The following is a 22,935-nucleotide window of genomic DNA, read 5'->3' on the forward strand; positions in this document are numbered from 1 at the left end:
GCTTTACTGTGAAAATTTTTAATTAAGCAGTAAAAAAAATCAGTATTTATTTTTACGTCTAATAACATGATTTTCTTCTTAAATTATCATAAACAACTGAAAACTAATATTTTGAGAATATTGATGCTCCGCAGGATACACTGTAAAGAAAAACAAAATGTGGAAAAAATACAAAATTTATTTTTGTGGTGAAATAATGGTAATTGATTGTTATTGTTGTCCAATGGCGAGGAAAACTAGGGATACGTCTGTTGAAGAGACGACTTATTCTACGCCTTTATCACCAATGAAAATCGTATTCCGAGATCGAAAACATCATTGGAAGAAGTAAAAGAACTGTGCAAAGCATCATACAAAAGTTAAAAGGACACGATGTTCTTATAAGCAAGGAAAGAAGTGGACGTCCGAAGAAACTGATCGCACGAGAAGAAAGGTTCATAGTAACCACAATTAAAAGCAACCACACACTACATCTTCGGCAATAGCATCGCAGCTGGCAGAATATTTCCATCATGCAGTGTCACACAAAACAGTAAGGAAGGCCCTTCATTGTGCTGGGTATCGATCTCGAGTCCCAAGAAAGAAACCGCACATAACAAAAGTGAATCGATGGAAGAGACTACAATTTGCAAAAGAATATGTGGCAAAAGATAATGCGTTTTGGTCGACAGTGATGTTTACAAATGAGAGTAAATTTAATATGTTCCGAAGTGATGCATGCATTTTGGTGTGGAGAAGCCTTAACAGAGCTCAATGAGCAGAACTTTGTTACCACTGTGAAGCACGGGAGGGGTGAGGTTATGGTGTGGGGCTCAATGGCCGCTTCAGGTGTCGGGGAGTTGGTATTTATTGAGGGGTCTAAGGACAGATTTAATATTTGAACATCCTGAAAGAGAACGTTCGCAAAAGCGCCGAAAAGCTTGGGATTGCTAATGAGTTTTACTTCCAACACGACAATGACCCCAAATACACGGTGGAAATTGTTCGTTTGTGGATACTCTACAGCACGCCACACACATTAAAAACACCTCCCCAGTCGCCGGATACCAACCCTCAAACATCTATGGAGTGAATTGGAGTTTAGACTAGGAAAACACCACATAACAAGTAAAGTACACTTGAAACAGTTACTACAACAAGAATGGGGAACATTTCAGCTGAAATAACATGGAAACTGGTGTTCTCAACGTCTAGCAGGTTAAAATAAATAATATACAGGAAAGGCAAACAAACACGCTGCTGATCGAGTTGGTAATATATGTTTCTTCATTGAGTTGTGAACTCTTCTGGGATATGGTATGAATACTTATGTCCAGACAAGTAGTGTCATGGAGTACGAATTTGTTGCTTTGTTATGTACTGTTTTACTTCCAGTTTATTTTGTGCTTTTTAATGTACACTGCTGTACAAGGTATACGTTTGGGTTTGTAATTTTGACCTGTACTCCATATTGGTCCAGCAATAAAGCATTTTGTTTTGGATGGGTTGGGGTATAAATTACTTTTGTCCATTTCTGTACATATCTGACACTATAGAAAATATACACTGCAAAAAAAAAAAAAAGACACAAAAATTATACAATTTACTGTGAAAATCTGGAACCAAGCGGTGAAAAATGAATCTTTATTTTCAACTCAAATAACATGATTTTCTTCTCAAATAAATATCAACAAACCATTGAAAAGTAATATTTTGGTAATAATATTGACACAGCAGGATTACACTTTGAAAAACAAGAAAATGGGGAAACGTGTATTTTTGCAGTAAATTGATGGTAACTGAAAATGCTATTCATACACTAAAAGAATGCAATATAAATTATACAAAAATTATTCAATTTAGAAAATACTTTCGAAACCTTTGATTTCTACTTTCTTCCTTCACCTGAATTAGACAGTGTGATCAGAATTGGCTTTCTATTAATAATAATAATGGTGTGTGGCTTCCGGAGAGGCCTGGTGCAGGTCTTTAGAGTTGACGCTGTGTCAGTGAAGATGGGGCCCTACCTAAGATGAATTTTAATGCTGAACACGGCACAAACATCCAGTCCCCGAGCTGTAGGAATTAACTTATGAAAGTTAAAATCTCTTACTCGGGACCTCTTGGACTAAAGGCCAGCATGCTAACCATTTAGCCAAAGAGATTGGCTTTGTATTGATTGAGTTAAATATTTAAACACTACAGAAATACACTGCAGAAACAAAACTTGAAAAATTGTAAGTTTTGTGTGTGTGTGTTTTTCATTTTTTAAATCAATAGTAATGATCTATTTCATCAAAGACGTACCCATCAGCACAGAAAATTAATTGCATATGCCGTACTCTTTGTAATGCTTCAAAGTGTGATACGTCTCAAGGTATGGTACAGTACACAAGGGTAGATTGTCTGGGAAATTTTTACAAAAGTGGCTTGTGTGCTTACATCGGCAGGCTCCCTTCCCTTTCTTTTTTTGTACTGAGTTGGCATTATAGAACATGCAGTGCAATTAGGTTTGTGTTTCTTGTCCTCGAATTGCTTCTCTATCAATTTGGCTTCAAAGTAGGGGTTGAGTTTTTCTCCCCCTTTTGTTTAGTATCTGGCATTCATAGTTTTCCAGGATGTTGGGTAATGTTCTCCAGAAACTTTTTGTGGGATAACCATTTTTTCTTTTTGGGTTTGGAATATTGTAACTTGTACAGCTATTTATGAGACCAGTTTCAATTATAAAGTGTCACAGTACCATTTCAAGGTATGCCCATCAAAAGGACAAACAGAGCAGTAATGATTAAACTGATCGACACATCCCATGCTTTTATTATACATAACCTGAATGTTTGGTTTTAACAAATTTTGTTTTCTCCTCTTGGAATTCACCTTTACCTGTTATACTCCAGCACTACCTACTGCAAACAGCATGTTTACTCTACTGGTATCTTGCTATGCTCAGGCCAGCATCTTTTTATTTTGTCATATCCACACTTCGCGAGTCTCTCTGCTTCATTTTCAATACCTGCATACTCTTGGCAGGCCCATCATGTTAATCCTAACAGTGTCACAAGCATTAGTCCCTGAATGCAGTAAGCTGGTAAAACGTTGCACACTTGTATAAAAATTGTCCATGGAAACACGACCTTATTTTTGAGACCAGACATCAGATCATTTACAACTTGCAAAGATAGCCCGTTACTTGGTTCTACTTGTGACTCACATTTTGTAGTGTACACATTGTATTTCAACAAATAATCTGTACGCAAGTTGCATAGTGACCAAAGTTTCACTCCCTGCTTAGATGTTGGTTTACTGGATAGATATTATCACTGCAGGTAGAACAGAACGAAGATGAGCAACAGGGAACTGTTGCTGAGTAGTGTGGAAGTAGGAAAGGGAAATGTAGAGTAGAGGATAGGAAAAGACAGGTAGAAGAGGGTCATGGGAGGGAGAAAAGGGAGGAAGAAGTAGCTTCTGCAGCTGTCAGGAAAGATAAGGCTGACCAAGAGGGAAGGGGATCAAGTGAGGTGGGTAGGGTTGAGGCTCTTGTCATAGGGGATTCCATTGTTAGACATGTGGGGGGAAAGTGTGTGGAGGAAAGGGAACCATGGTAAGTGTTATCCAGGAATTAGGTTGAGGTAGATATTGAAGAAAGTAGAAGAGGAGGAGGAGGAGAGAAAGGAGAAGATGGTAGTATTTCACGTTGGTACCAACAACATAAGGCAAGCAGGTATAAGTACCAACATAGTTGGGGATGTATGGTATCCGCTAAATGCAGCATGGGTGAAGTTTAAGGAAGCGGAGATTGTTATCAGTGGAATACTGTGTAGGAGAGATACTGATTGGAAGGTGATTGGGGATTTAAATGAGATTATGGAGTGGGTATGTGGGAAACGGAGTGAGATTTCTAGATCCTAATGGGTGGGTAGGAGATAGGGATCTGCACTCAGATGGCCTTAACTTAAACAGCAGTGGTACGTATAAGTTAGGAAATTTGTTTAGAAGGGTTATAGGGAGGTGCATTCAGGAAAACGGGGTGGTCTAGGGAGCGGTGATAAGGGTACAGCGATCTGGAAGTCAAGTAAGGATGACAAAAATGTTAGTGTTGAACTGTAGTGTTGTAAAGAAATTAATAGAATTAAGTAATTTAACAGATGTATACTTACCAGCTAATGTAATAAGAGTTGAATCTTGGCTGAGGAATGATATAATGGACGTAGAAATTTTCTAACGGAACTGAGTGTGTGTTGTGGAGATAGTATAGGAATGGTAGGAGGGGGAGTAACATTCTGATGAAAGAAGAAATTGTAAGCCACGAAAAAGTTAAAGATGACAAATATGAAATTCTAGGTGTAAGGCTCATTTCTAGAGATATTAGGCAACTGGATGTCTGTGGAGTGTACAGACTGGGAAAGGGTAGCGCTGACGCTGATTCAGAATTGTTTGATAAGATAATCAGCTATGTGGAAAATGACATGGAAAGGAATGTGATTGTAGTGGGAGATCTCAGTTTACCAAATATCAATTGGGAAGGTAATGCGAACAACAGGAAGCATGACCAACAAATGGCATATAAGTTAATGTGGGAAGGACAGCTCATTCAGAAAGTGAGGAACCAACTGGAGGGAAGAATATCCTGGATGTGGTGCTTGTAAAACAATATGAGATCTATAGAGAAATCAAAAGTAATAGCTGGTATTAGTGATCATGGAGCTATTTTTGTCATAGTTAAAAATAAATGTGATAGAAAGGAAGCTCTTTAAAAGTGGGACTATTAGGCAGCACCATATGGCTGATAAAGTAGGAGTGAGGGAGTTTCTAAAAAGTAAATATGATTGGCGGAAAGTGATAAGTAAAACTGTAAACAGACTCTGGGATGGGTTTAAAGCAGTTGTTGAGGAATGTGAAAACAGGTTTGTACCTTTAAAGGTGGTAAGAAATGGCAAAGACCCACTTTATTTTAACAGAGAAATAAAGAGACTAAGAAGGAGGTGCAGATTGGAAAGAAATAGAGTTAGAAATGGCTGTGGAAGAAAGGAGAAAAGGAGGGAACTTAACCAGGAAATTGGAATCTAGCAAAGATGTTAGCTAAGAACAGCTTGATGGCAAACATAATTGGCAGTCATACAAATTTTAGTGAAAAATGGAAGGGTATGTATTATAGGTACTTTAAGGCAGAAAGTACATTCCAGGAATCATTAATGAACAAGGGGAGTGTGTATGTGAGGATCTCCTCCAAAAGGCAGAAGTATTTAGTCAGCAGTACGTACTGTTGGTTATGAGGATAATGCCCAGATAGAGGAGGAGACTAATGCTAAATAAGTATTGAAATTTAATTATAACAATGACATTTAGAATAAGATACAAAAGTTGGAAACCAGAAAAGTGGCTGGAATTGTTAAGATTTCTGGGGATATACTATTGACAATGGGTTGGGATATAGTACAATATCTGAAGTACTTATTTGCTTATTGTTTGTATGAAGGAGTTATACTAAATGATTGGAGAGTTGCTATAGTAGCCCCTGTGTACAAAAGAAAGGGTGATAGACATAAAGCTGAAAATTACAGTCCTGTCAGTTTGACATGCATTGCATGTAAGCTTTGGGAAAGCATTCTTTCTGATTATGTTAGACATGTTTGCAAAACTAATAACTAGTTCGATAGAAGGCAGTTCGGATATCGGAAAGGTTATTCCACTGAAGGTCAACTTGTAGGATTCCAGCAAGATATAGCAGATATCTTGGATTCAGGTGGACAAATGGACTGTATCATGATTGACCTGTCTAAGGGATATGATAGGGTGGATCATGGGAGACTACTGGCAAAAATGAGTGCAATTGGACTAGACAAAAGAGTGATTGAATTGTTGCTGTATTTCTAAAAAATAGATCTCAGAGAATTAGAGTTGGCGAAGCTTTATCTGACCCTGTAATAATTAAGAGGGGAATTCCTCAAACCAGTATTATTGGACCTTTATGTTTTCTTATATATAAATGATTGAGTAAAGAAGTGGAATCAGAGATAAGGCTTTTTGCAGATGATGTTATTCTGTATAGACTAATAAATAAGTTACGAGATTGTGAGGAACAACTACAAAATGACCTCGATAATGTTGTGAGATTAACAGCAGGCAATGGCATGGTGATAAACTTGATTATAAGTCAGGTTGAAAGTTTTAAAAATAGGAAAAACTCATCTCAGTTTTAATTACTGCGTTGATGGCGTGAAAATTCCTTATGGAAATCATTGGAAGTACCTAGGTGTTAATATATAAGGAAAGATCTTCATTGGGGTAATCACATAAATGGGATTGTGAATAAAGGGTACAGATCTCTGCACATTGTTATGAGGGTGTTTAGGGGTTGTAGTAAGGATATAAAGGAGAGGGCATACAAGTCTCTGGTGAGACCCCAAATTGAGTATGGTTCCAGGGTATGGGACCTTCTCTAGGATTACTTGATACAAGAACTGGAAAAAATCTAAAGAAAAGCAGCTCGATTTGTTCTGGATGATTTCCGACAAAAGAGTAGCGTGTCAAAAATGTTGCAAAGTTTGGGCTGTTAAGACTTGGGAGAAAGAAGAGGAACTGCTCGACTAAGTGGTATGTAATACCAATAGAAATGGTCCGTTATTGGACATTATAAATTTTCCCTAACTCATTCCCGTTTGCCAGCGTTTTGTCCCAGTCTGCTAAGTTGGGCTCATCACTTGGTAAATAGCACACCCACCAGGACGTATGGCTAGTGCATACCGTGAAGGCCACTGCGTAGTCTACTTGGAGCCACCAGCAGTGCCAATGCACTATGAGAGACTTTGTCTTATCAAAAATTGATGCCTGCCTGGCCATCAGACGATATAGATGTTGATTCCCTTAGGGAATCCCTATGGGAATCAATATCTATATCGTAAGTGGTATGTTCCAAGCTGTCAGTGGAAAGATGGCCTGGAATGACATGGGTAGACTAATAAGTTTGAATGGTGTCTTTAAAAGTAGGAAAGATACAATATGAAGATAAAGTTGTAATTCAAGAGGACAAATTGAGACAATATTCATGTATAGAAAGGGGAATTAGGGATTTGAATAACTTACCAAGGGAGATGTTCAATAAATTTCCAAATTCTTTGAAATCATTCAAGAAAAGTCTAGGAAAACAACAGATAGGAAAACTGCCACCTGGGCGACTACCCTAAAGTAGTGATTGATTGATTTATTGATTGCCGACCTTTAAATTGTAGCATGCACTCGTGGACAGAAAAAGCTTGCCCACACTCGAAAATACCACTGTAGTTGCCTTTGGTCAAATCCATAATTGGTCTGATCTTGAAAAGGGAATCATATCCTTGAAATGCAGAAATTTCCTCTTCAGCTGGTACTGATTTTGTGAGAAAACTGAAAATTCCTGGCGTAGTGCTTGGTCGAAAACTTTCTCAAAAACAGGACTCTGCAGAGGGTTTGCGATACATCCCATACCTTTTTTTTTTTAACCTTTATCGGACGAGCAGTCGAAATATCAATCAGAGAATTACTCCTCGAAGGGGATGAGGGGTTGACATTTCAACCATAGCCAAACCCCGCCAAAAGGACGAGTGGTCGATATATCAACCACATAATTTATCTTGCATATTGCTGTGAATTCTGGCTTACGAAAATGATTTACTCGTTTTGTTACTAATATTTGAGTAACTACTGCCATGAATTATGACTTATAAATATGCGCAGAAGAATTTGGCAGCTGAAGTTTCAGCTACAAATAAAGCAATTAGTTCCTTAAAAGCAGTAAACATGGCTGGACGTGCAAGAGAATGGAGATATTTTTAGCAAAGTGAAGGGAAACCTGGGCGCAGTAAGCTGGAAAGATAAGAGGGAAGTGTATTTGCTAACTGACATGCATAACCCCCACCATCTGGTCAGTTTATGGATGACAATTGCACCGAGGTCTGCAATTATCGAGGGCTACAATGCACATATGGGTTATTGTGTCAAGAGTGATCGTATGGCCAGTAGTTACAATATTTCCCGCCGAACATGGAAGTGGACAAAGAAACTATTTTTCCATCTGCTGAACATAGTTATTTTGAATGCTTTCATCATTCACACATCATGTGACGGAAAGCTGTCTCACAAGGAGTTTCGTGAACTACTCACTCACTAGTTTCGACTGTGACCCTCACACTAGTTGCACATTACTGGCCAAGTCCATCACATCGCCGCGCAAGGTTCCATTTGATTCCATCTTGGACTGGGAATTCCACCTCTTACCATAAGCAGCATTATTCTAGAAGTAGTTTACATACAGTCTACATATATTTTACCTGAACTCTTAAACTGAGTAATATTGGATTCTAAGCAACATATACATACCATCTGCACCAGTGATGTACAAAATTAAAACTTTCAATCATAGATAGGAATGTGCACTTAAGTCTTAGAACTCACTAGAAACAGTCTGGACATAGTAATCAGATTGCTATGAACATTTTTTATGCTTTTATATTTGCGCAATACTCAATGTCTACGTTATATCTTTACATCATCATACAATTTATGTAATGTATAATTGATCCACAATTTTATAAGGAAGTGTAATAGCCACAAAACTCACCAGCCACGAACCTACTACGCTGGCGTAGCAGGGGGAGAGGTGATACTCCCATGTGGTGCGTCCCAGGTGGCGGATAGTGAGGTCCTATCCGGCTTGCCGATGGACTTGTGGGAAATAAAATACCTCTCGCGGACCAAACACACAACCCCCTGTGGATGGGGGATCCAGACGAATTCACCCACGGTATCCCCTGCCTGTTGTAAGAGGCAACTGATAGGGGCGACCAAGTGATGATCAAATTAGAACCATGAAACTACTCGTGATTAGTAGCACCACGCGGGGAACACCATGGGTCGCTTTTACTTGCGTGTAGTACATCTATATTGGGTACCAAATAGGTTTGTGTTTTTATGATTAGTAGCAAACGGGAGCGCGATGGCTTTTACAGTACCTGTGATAAGTAGCACTATATGAGTGACACCATGGGATAAGGGAACCCATGGTTCTGGCTTGCCTATGATTATACTCCGCACGGCTCTACTTCTAAATTGACGTTTTAGCAGATTTTGGCTCTGCCTGGTGGTTATGTGCTGAAGCATAGAAATCCAACCAATCCCAAGCTGCTATTCATATCGATTTATATCGGCAGAGCACAATCTCGAAACCTAGCTGCCAATTCTGATATTTACATTCACCACGTGGTTAACCTATCTCCCTCGGTACGGTTCGTGATCTTTTGCATTTTCCTTCAGTAATTAGTGTGTTTTTCATATTGTTGGAGGTTTTAGTGACTCATGAGATCAATGGAGTGTTCCCTTTGTTGGCCATAACCTCCTTCCTGTGTCAGCCATTAGCGGAGAGTGATGTATTATTTCCTCATTCTCTTTTATTCTTAATAATATATTCTCTTATTAGTGTCAGATGTTGTTAGTAAGTGTAGTTTTTGTGAATTTGTTTTGAATCCATATTCATTAGTTTTTCTGAGTACGGTATTACATTTTACGAGGGCTGTTTACCGCGGTCATATTGCATCGGCTGTTCTCGCGGGAGTAGCGCGCTGGCAACAGAGGAGAGGCGATGCTCATTTGTTCTGCGAAACTTCAATTTAGAAGTAAGGCCGTGCGGAGTATAGTACCCACTATATGAGGAACGCCACGGGATTGTACGAGTCTCTGTGGTTAGTAGCCTTATGTGATGGACACCATAGGTTTGCGTTGCCTGTAAATGGCGCCACAATGTGCGAAACAGCGTACGCCTGTAATACATGTGCGAATTTCATTACCTGTGAGTAGTACCATAATGTGTGGAATACCACGAGTCTACGCTACTCTTGATTAGTGCCGCAACATGACAGATACCATGGTTCTACTTTCCTCGCGCTAAGTACCATTGTGAGAGGCCACTGACTTGGATTTTGGACCCCTTTCGACTACAAGTATCATTGATTCATTATTGTGCTATAGAAGCAGTCCCTTGGTCACTAATACTATTGTTCTATGCCAGCTTCTGTGCATGTGAGGCACTGTGGGTTGGTTCCACTGATCGTTTTAAATTCACATCCATCTGTCCGTCCGTCCGTCCGTCCGGGCTGCTGACGATGGGGTTTGAACCTACTATCTCCCGAATACTGGATACTGGCCACACTTAAGCAACAATTTACAGATTCATAGACAATATTTTGTACTTTGAACTTAGACATGTTCATTGACTATTTTTATCTAATCATCGGTATCGCGATCTATTTTAATCTCATTCATTTATTCAACCACATTTTATAATGAATGTTATCACAATGTACATATTGTTTACTCTGTTAGTTTTTATTACTTCATAAGAGGGTAATGTTCCAGGACATCTGATAGAAAAGTGTAATTATTTTAGACTGATGACCTAAATTGAGGTCGAAACTAGTACCTAGCAACGCGTTATGATATAAGCATAGGCATTGCAAATAATGTATAGTATTGAATAGGTGGAATAAAATATTTTATAACTAATTATATTCTTGATCTCAGTTCAATATGGAACTGGAAATGAAATTTATAACCTATGACATGTTTTTTTCTTCCTATTCAGTACATACATATCTCCATCTTTAGATGGAGTAATATTAATCAAACATGTTTGAGCCATCTTCAGTGAAAAAAGATTTAAAAAGTACATAATTAATGTTAAAAGAATATGTTAAAACACAACAAAAAAGAAAAAGAGTGTGAAAACAAATGAGACATGAGGAAATTAAAACAATAAGTGGTTATGGCGAGGTTGTGAACCTCTTAGTCTAGAAGTGCTGTGTGTTACATTAAGAACGAGGACGAAATCACTATGCTAAAATTTAAAATGACGGTCTGTCTTCGTTGAGTCACAATCTCAAGTAGTCAAGAGGTCAGTAAAAATTTAGAACATATTTAAGAGGAAAACAAAAGCCAGGTAAAATATGTATGACTCATGGTGGAAGCGGGACTGCTCAATTCAGGTCAGGCCGTTCGAGAGGACAACTATTAATAAGTAATTAATAAAAGAGCTTAGTGATCATTTATATCACCTATCACTTCAGTTACTCTATAGTTATTTTTGGGTTTTATCAGCACAATGTGTAGAATATTTTTCCCTCTTATTGGTTCCATCACTTTCTGGGTTCAGCTTTCCTTCCCAGATTAAATTATTTACCATTTGTTGGTCATGTTTCCTGTTATTTATCATAACACAGCCTTCAGAAAATTTTCTCAGAGGTTGATTACAGATCTTCTTAGCACCTAAAATTAATAACAGGAAAATGACGTAGGAATTCAGTAATAGTAATTTGTTGTTTATAATTGGAACTGCAGTTATTATAAAACAGGCCTGTCTTGAAATTCTAGATATAGGATATGGCTCTCGCTGCTACTAGAGATCGTCGCAGCAATGCTGGTAGTCGCATGGCCAAACTGTTAGATGAAGAGGAAGAAGATGAATTTTACAAGACAACTTATGGAGGATTCAGTGAAAATGAGAACGATGATGATTACCAGTAAGTACATTTTTCATAGTCCTCTGTGAATTATGTAGTCCAGAATATACCACCTACTTTAATGGCTTAAATTTTATCACAAGATAGAAAGATTGTTTCTTATGTTTTTCTATGATCAGGTATAATTTCCATTATGAAATTCTTCAAAGACTTTAATAAAAATATTATTTTCAAGTTGCTTTGTCAGTTAATCAAGTATTACTGTATCTTCACTTTCATAGAATGAACCAATGCATAGCCAGGCTGAATGCCTCAGATGGTTAGAGCACTGTTTTTTCTGAGTCAACAAGTTGGCAGGTTTGATCCTAGCTCAGTCCGTAGAGATTTGAAGGTTCCCAAGCACATCAGCTTCGTGTTGGTAGTTTTACTTTATAACTGTTAGGCTCTTCAGTTTGCCAAACCTAACTTTGAGTAAATAAATTTATAAACTACCTGAAAGAGAAAATATATGGTGACAGTAAAAAACCTGAAAGAAATTACACAGACGGGCGCGCGCCGCATGGAGTGCGGCTCCTACAAAATATCACTTAAATGCTAAATGCACATTTTTGGGCATGATCGAGTTTAAAGAAACAACTTAGTTAAACATAGAATGACATATTTCATTCTTGAAAAAATATCGTCAGATTCTATCAAATCACACTCAAATATTTAGAAATAAATATTTCTGTTTAATACTTAGGAACTTGAAATCTGGAACTTATTTTAATGGTGCCCTCCTTTGCCTCTACGTCAGCATTTAACTTATATTTTCACTTTCTGAAGCCACATATGTAGGACAAACAGGCAGAAGTTTTATAACGTGATATCTGGAACATGTTGATGCAAATAAATATAATAGATTCTCTGCCATGCGCCAACATATGCTGGAAGCTAGTCATAAATTTACATGTGTTGAACAGGATATGAAGATTCTTAAGGTAGTAGACAAGGGTGCCCTATTGAACATTACTCTGCTACTGTATGTGACAGTAGATGGTACAACCTGCGACTGTCTGGCCATGGGTTGGGCAGCCGATACCAAACTTGACAAACTAGGGTAAAACCAACAGCTACAGGTGGAGGAGTTTTCCTTTAGAAGGTTAGATGAGACCTTTGTGTATAAAATGACACACAAACTCATCAGCTGATGCCTTGCAGTGAGGCAGGGGACTGCCAAAGGCTAAGGGAGACAATCCCTGACAGAAAATCTTCTGAAACCTTAGGCCTAGCAAGTCAGTGGAAGAGGGAAATTTTAATTGTTTTCAAAACCAAAAGAAGCCTCAGATTGTTAAACAAACCCAATGAGGATGCAAGTTCTCCTGGTATTGATATTAATGACAGCTCAACGCTCGATGCTCCATCAAGAGAACTAAAATCTACAAGACAACGGCCACAATCAGAGTAGCAACTCTGAGTATCATTACTTTGACAGGGAAAATAGAAGAGTGTGTTGATTTGATGAAAATGAGAAATATTAATGTATTAGGACTGAGTGAAACCAAGTGGAAGGGACAAGGGTCAAAAGAACTCAGAGAATGTTACCATCTACATTGGTAAGCAGGAAGTTCAGCTAAAAATGGAGTGAGTGTTATTATAATGGACCATTCAATGAAACAGCAAGTAATCCGACAGGATTATCCAAGTCAATCTAAAATTAAACCCTACCCAGAACATTAGTATCATTCAGTGCTATGCCCCGCAAGTAGGTTGTGATAGTTCAGAGAAAGACCTATTTGAAGAATCCTTGGAAGAGCAAGTTAGAGGTGAAGGAACCGTTGTTATTGGTGACATGAATGCCCAAGTAGGGTCTGATAGGCAAGGTTATGAGAGCAGGGCACATGTGATGGGGACCAAGGAATGCTGAGGGAAGTAGACTCCTAAATTTCTGTTTGAGAAATAACATAGTTATTGGTAATACCTGGTTTCACAAACAGAAAAGTCACAAAATCACCAGATATGGATGCAATGGGCAACAGGAGGCCATCATTGGTTATATTATGGTGAATGTGAAAGTGATCCCAAGTGTGTCTCCTGACAGTGATCATAGGCTCCTTGTTAGTTGTTTGAGGTTTAAAAAGTTGAAGGAAATAAGAACCATCCAGGACAAGAAATTAAAGTATGGAAATTGTAGAATAAAGAGAAGGCAACAGAATATCAAGAAAAAATCCAGCAGTGAATACCAAAAACAGACACTGGAACATTTGAAGAAGAATGAAAAAAATTCAAGGAATGCTTGGTCAAGACAACAGAGGAGACATGGGGAAGAACAAATGGCAAAAGGAAATGGAAAGAGACATCATGGGGGAATGATGAAACAAGAGACACAGTCCTTAAAAAGAACAATGCCTACAGAAAATATTTCAAAAGTTGACCAGATAAGGACAAAGAACTCTATAAGTTGGCAAAAAAAAAAAGAATCTAAGCAGGTTGTCAGAGCAGAAAGAGAAAAATGGTTGAATGAATGGAGTGATAAATTAAATGAAGATGTAGCTGGCAACAGAAAAATGTTGTATGGAATGATGAAGAATAGGAGGAGGGGCAAAGAACAGACTAATTATCTGAGTAGTGATAGTGGGTATCTCATTACAGATGACAGAGAGATCAAAGAAGAATGGAAGAATTATTTTGATAAGCTGTTAAGTGTGAATGATATCACAAACATTCCATTAGATAGATTAGTTAATGATGGAAGGATGGAAGACACTATAACACATCTGACATGGAATGATATAGAATACACGTGGAAATACATCAAAACAGGAAAATCTCCAGGCACTGATGTGTGGTGAAATTATGAGGTCTATGGGTGATGCAGGAAAGCAGTGGATGTATAGACTTTTTCACAAGATATGAAAGGATGGGCAGATACCAGCAGATTGGAAAAAAGGTATTATCATTCCACTCTTTAAGAAAGGTGACAGGAAGAAATGTTCCAATTACAGAGGTATTACATTAACTTCCCTAGTGGGAAAATTGTATGAAAGGATTTTAGAAAGAAAAATAAGACCATTGATAGAATTAAAGTTATCAGAGGAACAATACCGATTCCGGAAAGGCAGATCAACAGTTGATCTAATATTTGGACTGCGTCAGCTAATGGAGAAGTATTATGAATATAATAAGGCCCTTTGGCTGGCCTTCCTGGATATCAAAATGGCCTTTGATGCTGTAAGCAGGGACGCAGTCTGGGAAGTGCTGAGAAACAGTGGAATCAATAATGACATAATAAAACGAATTGAGAATTTATATGAAGACATCAGTAGTCGCGTCAAAACACAATCAGGAATGACGGAACCCTTTAGAATAACTATGGGCCTAAGACCTCTTCCCTTCATTACTGTGATGAATGAGATTCAACAACAAGTACGCCAAAATGTTGGTGATAACAAAATGAAAGTCATGCTATTTGCTGATGACATCTGTATATGGGGAGATTCAAGGAGAAACGTCAGGATCAGATCAATGCATGGACAGTAACAGCTAAAGTATACGGCCTAAGATTCAGTCAGGAAAAAAGTGAAGTGTTGATTATGCAGAGAAATGGTCAACCTGAAGGTTACATTGAAATAGAGGGTAAACAACTCAAGATGTCCAACAAATTAATATATCTAGGAAGCATGATATCAGCAACAGGCTCCATTGAAGAGGAACTTACCAGCAGGATTCAAGCAGAGGAACATTCTGTAGAGTTGTTCGAAACCTAATATGGAACCCAGAAGTACCATTGAAATGCAAGCGAGCAATTTATCTGCATGCCAATTTTGACATATGGGAGTGAGACCTGCACCATGAGGAAAAAGGATGAAGCCTGGATTCAGGCAGCTGAAATCAGATTCGTCCGAGCGATGGTTGGCAAAACAAGACGAGATAAAATTCGTAATGAGAACATCAGGGACATGGCTCAGGTTGACAGAATGCATAGACTCAAATGGTATGGTCACGTGCAAAGGATGGATCCTGATCGCATACCCATGAAAATGTATGATCTGCAGTTAAAATATTCAAGACCCAGAGGGTGGCCAAGAATGTGATATACAGACATGGTGAAAAACGACATTCAGCAATGAGTAAGGGTCTGGGACAGCATTGAAAAGGAGAAAAGTACAAAGACAGAAGTTGGTGGAGGGGCTTCATTTGCCGACCCATCATATAGATGGAACAACATGGGATATGTGTGTATATATTTTAACCCCAACTTTAATCTTAATGAAATTTATGAGAAATCTAATATATTATTTGATATCATTCCAATATACAATGAGCATAGACCAGATAGAAATCATCCTCTTAATACTTCGCATTTACCCTCCCACCCCTTTACAGCCATCAGCTCCACCTCTCCTCTTTGTTTTCGTTCCTTCCACTTGTCCCCGCTTTCACTCAAGCCATTGTGGTTTCTGTTACAACACCAGTAACATCTATCAGAATGTACTTCAAGGGGGTGAGTCTCGTAAATACTACTTCATTTTCAACTCTCTTCTTCTTTTCAGCCATAGGTTTGTCTTTCCTTTTTCTTTCTTTGGGACTTCTTAGTTTTCTAACCAGATCTGTGCTGTAAACAAAACCAACTTTAATGGACTATATTTCTTATTGTTCAAACAATAAGACATTAAATGACATGAATCACAATATTTAAATTACAATTAAGCCCCTCAAGACATGTCACCTGGATGTAATCTTAACTGGATTAACTGAATTTTAACCACTGTCCTTCATAAGAAGAGATCACTATGTTTTAACACAGCATGTTTCATTGGAATTTAAGGCTAGGCTTCACACTTGTTTTATTGTACATAATTTGTCAATGTGTTTGCCAATTTTAAGGTTAAGCAGCTGAAGATGACCTTATTGTTAGGTCGAAACTAGTCCCACAACGTTGTGATGTTCATTTAATTATATCAATAAAAGTATATTGAATATGTGGACCATCCTTTTTATTTCAATTGTTACGACTAAACTGCTTGCAGAAGCCGACCTGTTCTTTCCTAAGGTGTAATTCAGCAACATCCTTCACCTGATCTAAAATTATCCATGAAAGCCCCTTGCTGGGTACAGACAGCAATGTAATTCCTCTCCAGTTTTTTTTAATAAATAAAATCCTCTCCGGTTATCACACAGATGATATCCTCTAGCTTCTCCTTGTTACTTTCCAACAGATTGAAGCAGTTTCGCCAAGATCTCAATCTGCTTCGAGTATTTCTGGTGCAATCTTATCCATATCTGACGCTTTTCCAGTTTTTATCTGTTTCAAGGTCTTCTCTCCTTCTGAACAGGTTGGGGGTTGTAAATTTATTTTTGGGTTACTGTCTATAGATTCCATTTGTTGGTTAATAATCTGCTCTGTATCTCTATCTCCACTATTAAGCCTTCCATTTTTCTTGCTGTTGTCCATCTCTTTTTGTTTTAACATGCTTATTCTTGATAAAACCTCTCTTTGATAGTTTGTTTGCAATGTTACACAGTTCCTTAGCATCTCTCCTCACCAATTCCTCTTCTGTTTTTTGTGCTTGCTCATCTACCCTCTATGATCTTTCCTTCCTTTCCTTCTTTCCTTCTGCATGTTCCTTTTCTGCTGGCCTGTTTTATTCATGTTAACTTTTGCTTTAATTTGCTTCCTCGCCTCTGTTTTTCCCCAAGTACTATCAGACATCCATTGACTTCCTAAGATGACTGTGGAATCCAAGTGCCTTGACATTAACTTGTAAGTATATGCCCCTTAGTTTCTTCCATGTTGGTTCAACATCCTTATCAGGTTCTGGTTCAGACTCAACAGCAGGTTCTGGTTCAACAGCAAGCTTAAGTCTGATTTCTTAATTCTGTCTGGAATTCTTTCCTTTTGCGATTGACTTACATCAGATTTCTTGTTTCACCTTTCAAATTTCCTTCCATGTGCTCCAATTTTCATTGTATGAAGTGATCACTTCCAGTATATGCCCCTCTTTTATTTCTCACATCAGTCGGCAGTCTTCTGAACTTTCTATTTATGGCGATGTGGTCTATCTGGTTTTCTGTAACGTGATTTGACGATACTCATGGCACTGTTTATATAAATACAGTAGAGTGCCACCCATTACCAGATTATGGTTGGCACAGAAATCAGTGAAGAGGTCCCAATTTTCATTTGAGTCACAAACTCCATGAACTCCCATAATTTATTCCAGACCCTCATTGTTAGAATCAATCTTTGCATTCAAATCCCCTATCACAATAATAATATCCCTCTTTCTCACTCTGTTAATAGTCTCATTTAACTGGCAGCAAAATTCTTCTTCTTCTTTTTTTCCTCTCTCAGACCTAGGCCTATCTGTGTGAGCATAACACTGAATAACGGTCACATAGCGAAACAAGTCCTGAATCAAGCTGCCATCGATCTCTCGGAGATAGGTTTCCAATCCAAATGGCTCCTCTTTACGGTTTTACTAATAACAGTACTACTGTACTACCTCTCTGTGTTCAGCATCTTGCCGCGTTTGTCCAAAGTAAAGGAATGCCCTCCTGTTAAGGGTCTGTATTTCCCCAAAGTCCAGCCATTGTACTTCACTTAACCGAAGGATGTCCAGTCTGTATTCCTCAATTACTCGAGCTATTGCTTCAATGTGCTACTCTCTCTCTCTCTCTTAAGGTGCTACCATTCCAAATTCTCATTCTCATTTTCTCTTCCATGCCAAAAATTGTCAAATTATATGTACAATTGTGTTTCTATTTTCTTTAAAAGTGTTTTTTAAGATTGTGCGAATTATTAGCCTTTGGCAACCCGATCTTGGTGGTGAATCTGCCAGCTAAAGCCTTCAAACGTACTGTTTTCTGTTGATGTTGTCTCCCTTAACCTTTGCAGATTGCTCTTTGCCACAGGGCAGTCGTTTTTCCTCTATTTACCTCAAGAGAGGAGAGTTGACTTGTCCACTGGCTTTCCCATTCCAAAGTTCTCCTTATCTGCGGTGTGTGCCATTGAGGACATCACCAGAGCTCCATTAGCCATTACTTGTTAGGACTCTATGAGACCTTCACAGCTACTGTAGCAGACACAGGGCACACAAGGTCCCCACTGCACATCAGCCTCACACACAATTCTCTACTTCGTAATGGTGCCATCTCCCATAATGCGGATGAGGGGTTGGACTTATGGGAGATGATTTGAGGATGGTGATGTTCTTGTGGTTCAGGAAGTGAAGTTTCTCAGTTCCTCCCCTCTAGAGTACAGAAAATATATTGTCCATGATATCATTGGTATGACAGACCCTGTTTTTGCCCATTACCTGTTATGGATAACAAATCGTCATCAAGCTGAAAATGTCCCCCACATGTTATGGACATAGATTTATTGCAGATTATTTTGATCAAACATGCCTTGTATTTTATTGAATGTTGTAGAAAGAATACTTTTCTTAAAATATTAATAAAATATATATGTACCTTACCTTTACCTGTTGATTTTAGTATGATAAGCCTCGAAACAGGAGTTAAAGTGCAAGGGTTAATTTCTGCAGGCAGGAACACATTGTTCTTACGTCTTTCCTAACACATTTTTTGCCGACACAACACTCATTGCTAGCTAGCATATTTTTATTTGTCTGTGGATGGAATCTTGGAGAAGAAATGCCTCTCTTTTAGCCTAAAGGATGAAGGTTTTATTGACATTTTTACCTCTCTATGTGAATGGGTATGGCACATGGTGCTGTTCTGTCAGGCTCTGTACTACAGCGAGACAGAAATCAAGAAGTGTAATTTTCTTCAGGGCTATTCAAATGACGAGACTGTTGTAAATAGCTATGTCCAACATATGAAGGAACAATTTTTTTTTTTGCTTTACATCGCACTGACACAGATAGGTCTTATGGCGACGATGGGATGGGAATGGCGTAGGAATGGGAAGGAAACGGCCGTGGCCTTAATTAAGGTTGCCTGGTATGAAAATGGGAAACCATGGAAAACCATCTTCAGGGCTGCCGACAGTGGGATTCGAACTCGCTATCTCCTGGATGCGAGCTCACAGCTGCGTGCCCCTAACTGCATGGCCAACTCGCCCGGTGAAGTAACAGTTATATGACTTCACAGTTTTCCTCATAAATAGTTATGAATGTGTTACTTGATCAACCAAATATACATCCCTATATTCTGATTATAATCAACCATTAAATTGGGTTTCAAAATAGCTAATTTCGTGATAGGATCTGTCTTCCCTGTTTACCACCACCACCACCTCCTAGAGTGAAAATTAGATAAACTGACGCTTGTCTTCTATAACTCCATAACACGTATGTGAGAGGGAGTAGTTGACTGACTTCCGTTTCTCACCTCCATAGATTTTTGGTGTTACCAATTTTTGGTACCCCAGCTCTGTTATTTTGAACAGTTCCAGTTGCATTACTTCCTTTGTTATGGAGAGCTATAAACAGTTTTGTAAAACTGTACCAATTGTCCAGATATACTGTCAGTTAACCAGTACATTTCCATTGATGGCTTCTTGACATTACCCATCAATATAATAAGTGGTGAAAAGCTACAAATATCGTCATCAGCAACGTCCACCAATTTGTGAATCCTACTTTTCATAGTTAATTTTTCCTTTGAAATTAGATTTTCTCTGTTATAAATGTCTGTAACTATCAAATTATTTGGTTCATCATCAGAGAAATGTTCAAAAATTTCAATAGGCTTACTGTCAACAGTTGGTTGTATGGGTGGGTCCCGTAGATATCAGCTTGCATTTGGGAAATAGTGGGTTCGAACCCCCACTATCGGAAACCCTGATGATGGTTTTCATGGTTGCCCATTTTCATATCGGGCAAATACTAGGGCTGACTGCAGCTGTCTGTTTTTGTAATTTGTAGTGAGCATATCTACTGGCGCATGGGGAAATGACATTGTTGACATTGAACTCCATCTAAAGTTTCTTTCATAACACAAGTGGAAATATCTGACTGTGTAGATTATACAGACCAAACACAAATTTTTAGCTATCCTTGGCATTTTCTTGCAAAACTTAAAATAAAAAATAAACATTTCTGAGTTAAAACTATGAATATAGTCTGTAACTTTCTACACAGAGGAAGGATTCTCAATCACTGTAGTTTAGTTTCATAAAAATATTACAAAAATGACCAAAGATATGAATTGTTTTCTAATTAAATGCGCAAATTGAAATTACAAGGCCTGTAAGGCAGCGTTCTAGTACCAGTGGGAGATTGAAAAGGCCAACGGCGAATGGGCTAAGTTCATGAAGAAATTCACTAATACAGACAGAGGTAGACTTCCCATACTGCTGCTCATAATATCGCCCATCCTTCAAATAGGAGCTAGAAATCATGCATTGACAATTTTCTCTGGGAACATTTGTTGTATGAGATACATGACCTGGTGAACAAGGATTCCACATCAAAACTCATCAGAAGACCAATGGGTTAAAGTTTTTAGCTTAGCCAAGATATTGCAGAATGTTAAGATTTCCTGCAGTCTGTCTTCTCTTTAAATACCATAAGCCAAAAAGACAGCTAGGATTTCAGACCATGGAATATAAATCTAAATGTTAGAAAGTTTTATGGTATTATCTTGCTTGTTTGTATTACCCTCTAGAACCTGTTTCACTCCATTTCATTCCAAGAAGCTGATGTCAAGCGTAATATACGGTCTGATGGTTATTATTTTTAGAGCGAGTGCAACTGGGCAGTCATCCTCTCTAAAACTAATCAGAGGAAATAATGGAAGAGATCGAACCCTTCAAATCAAAGAGTGAGGGTATTGGCAAAGGAAAGGGGAAGGGTCATGGATGGTGTGAATATGAATTACACCATAGGCCTGACAAACCTAGTATAGTCGGGATCAGATTAGAACAAGAGTTACCGGGTGAGTTGGCCGTGTGGTTAGGAGCGCGCAGCTGTGAGCTTGCATCTGGGAGATAGTGGGTTCGAACCCCACTGTCGGCAGCCCTCAAGCTGGTTTTCCGTGGTTTCTCAATTTCATACCAGGCAAATGCTGTGGCTGTACCTTAATTAAGGCCACGGCCGCTTCCTTCCCATTCCTAGGCCTTTCCTGTCCCATCGTCACCATAAGACCTCTCTGTGTCGGTGCAACGTAAAGCAACTAGCAGGAAAAAAAAGAACAAGAGTTGACCAAGACAGGTTAAATATGAAAGATAAAAGTGTGGAACCTAATGCAAGTAAGTTGAATCAGTGTCTGTCTCAGCTATGGTGTTCGTGTTGCCAGTCCATACTCTCAAGCTGAGAGCCCCTGGTGTTCCTACTCTTGATAGGCAAAGGAGACCAGGAAATATTCTACCACTCCCTACCACAGAGGAAATTTTATGGTCTCTAAGATGTCTGTTATGAATTGCTGATAAGAGTGGCGTTTTTTTCAGTTCTCGTGCAGTTGCTTCTGTTTTTCTCAATCTAGTACACACATTCGTATAACCTTTCTTTTCTATCAGGAACAGGTGGTGACTACTTTTATATCATTTTGCAGGTCAGAAGAAGAAGGTGAGGACGAAGTTGACTCTGATTTCAGTATTGATGAAAATGATGAAGTAATTTCAGATCAGGAAGATGAAGTCCAGAAAAGAACCAAAAGACTTGTCACTAAGGCATACAAGGTGAGTGAGGAAGAAAGAGTGAGAGAATGTGTGTGTTTCTTTTTTTGAAGATACCTGTATGATATTTTAAAGTTTATCCTGACATATCCCACATCCTTTAAAGACAGACTGCATATTTGTATAAATATATGAAACCTGTGTGTAAGAACTGAATAACTTTATGAAGAGCACAGAGTTATTTTCTGTGATTAATTTCAGAATTCATGTCATATGCTCTTGCATCAACATTTGCTTATGAAATTCAATGACCATATAACAACTCTGTGTTTTTCAGATGAATAATATCTCAGTTTTCAAGTTATAGGTAAAATATAAAAGTAAATACCGAATCTTTTGCCTCCTTCCCAGATATTCCCATTGCTGTTGCACTAATTTTCTGTGCCTGCCATCTGCTGCATTTGAGATTTAGGTTAGTTTCATGTGAAACAAGACCCATGCTGAGATGATTCATCCATATATTAGTTTCTTTTACCGAGCGAGTTGGTCGTGCAGTTAGGGTCGTGCAGCTGTGAGCTTGCATCGGGAGAGAGTGAGTTTGAATCTCACCATTGGCAGCCCTGAAGATGCTTTTCTGTGGTTTACCCTTTTCACACCAGGCGAATGCTGGGGCTGTACCTTAGTTAAGGCCATGGCTGCTAGCTTCCCTAACCCTTTCCCATCCTTCCATCACCAAAAACCTTTGATATGTTATTGCTATGTTAAACAAGTAACAAAAAAAAAAAAATTCTTTGAAGGCTTCTTGATTTTGCCAGTAGGTGTAGGAGTGATGAGATCTTGCAGCCATTTTTTTCTGTTGATTACCACCACCACCACCACCATCATCACACGATTGGCTTGTTAGTGGGC

General features: G+C 38.5%; 1 protein-coding gene across 2 annotated transcripts in view; it reads left to right on the plus strand.

Annotated features, from left to right (window-relative positions):
• YL-1 (Vacuolar protein sorting-associated protein YL-1) overlaps positions 1–22,935 on the plus strand; it is a 108,519-nt gene that overhangs the window by 20,760 nt on the left and 64,824 nt on the right. For both annotated transcript variants that reach the window (XM_067150409.2, XM_067150417.2), the window contains exons 2-3: positions 11,374–11,522; positions 21,963–22,089. In XM_067150409.2, the coding sequence (XP_067006510.2) occupies positions 11,383–11,522; positions 21,963–22,089 (267 nt within the window). In that variant the 5' untranslated portion in view covers positions 11,374–11,382. The remainder of the gene's footprint in view (positions 1–11,373; positions 11,523–21,962; positions 22,090–22,935) is intronic.

The sequence above is a fragment of the Anabrus simplex genome, chromosome 1 (genome assembly GCF_040414725.1).
Source record: "Anabrus simplex isolate iqAnaSimp1 chromosome 1, ASM4041472v1, whole genome shotgun sequence".
In the NCBI taxonomy this organism is placed as follows: domain Eukaryota; kingdom Metazoa; phylum Arthropoda; class Insecta; order Orthoptera; family Tettigoniidae; genus Anabrus; species Anabrus simplex.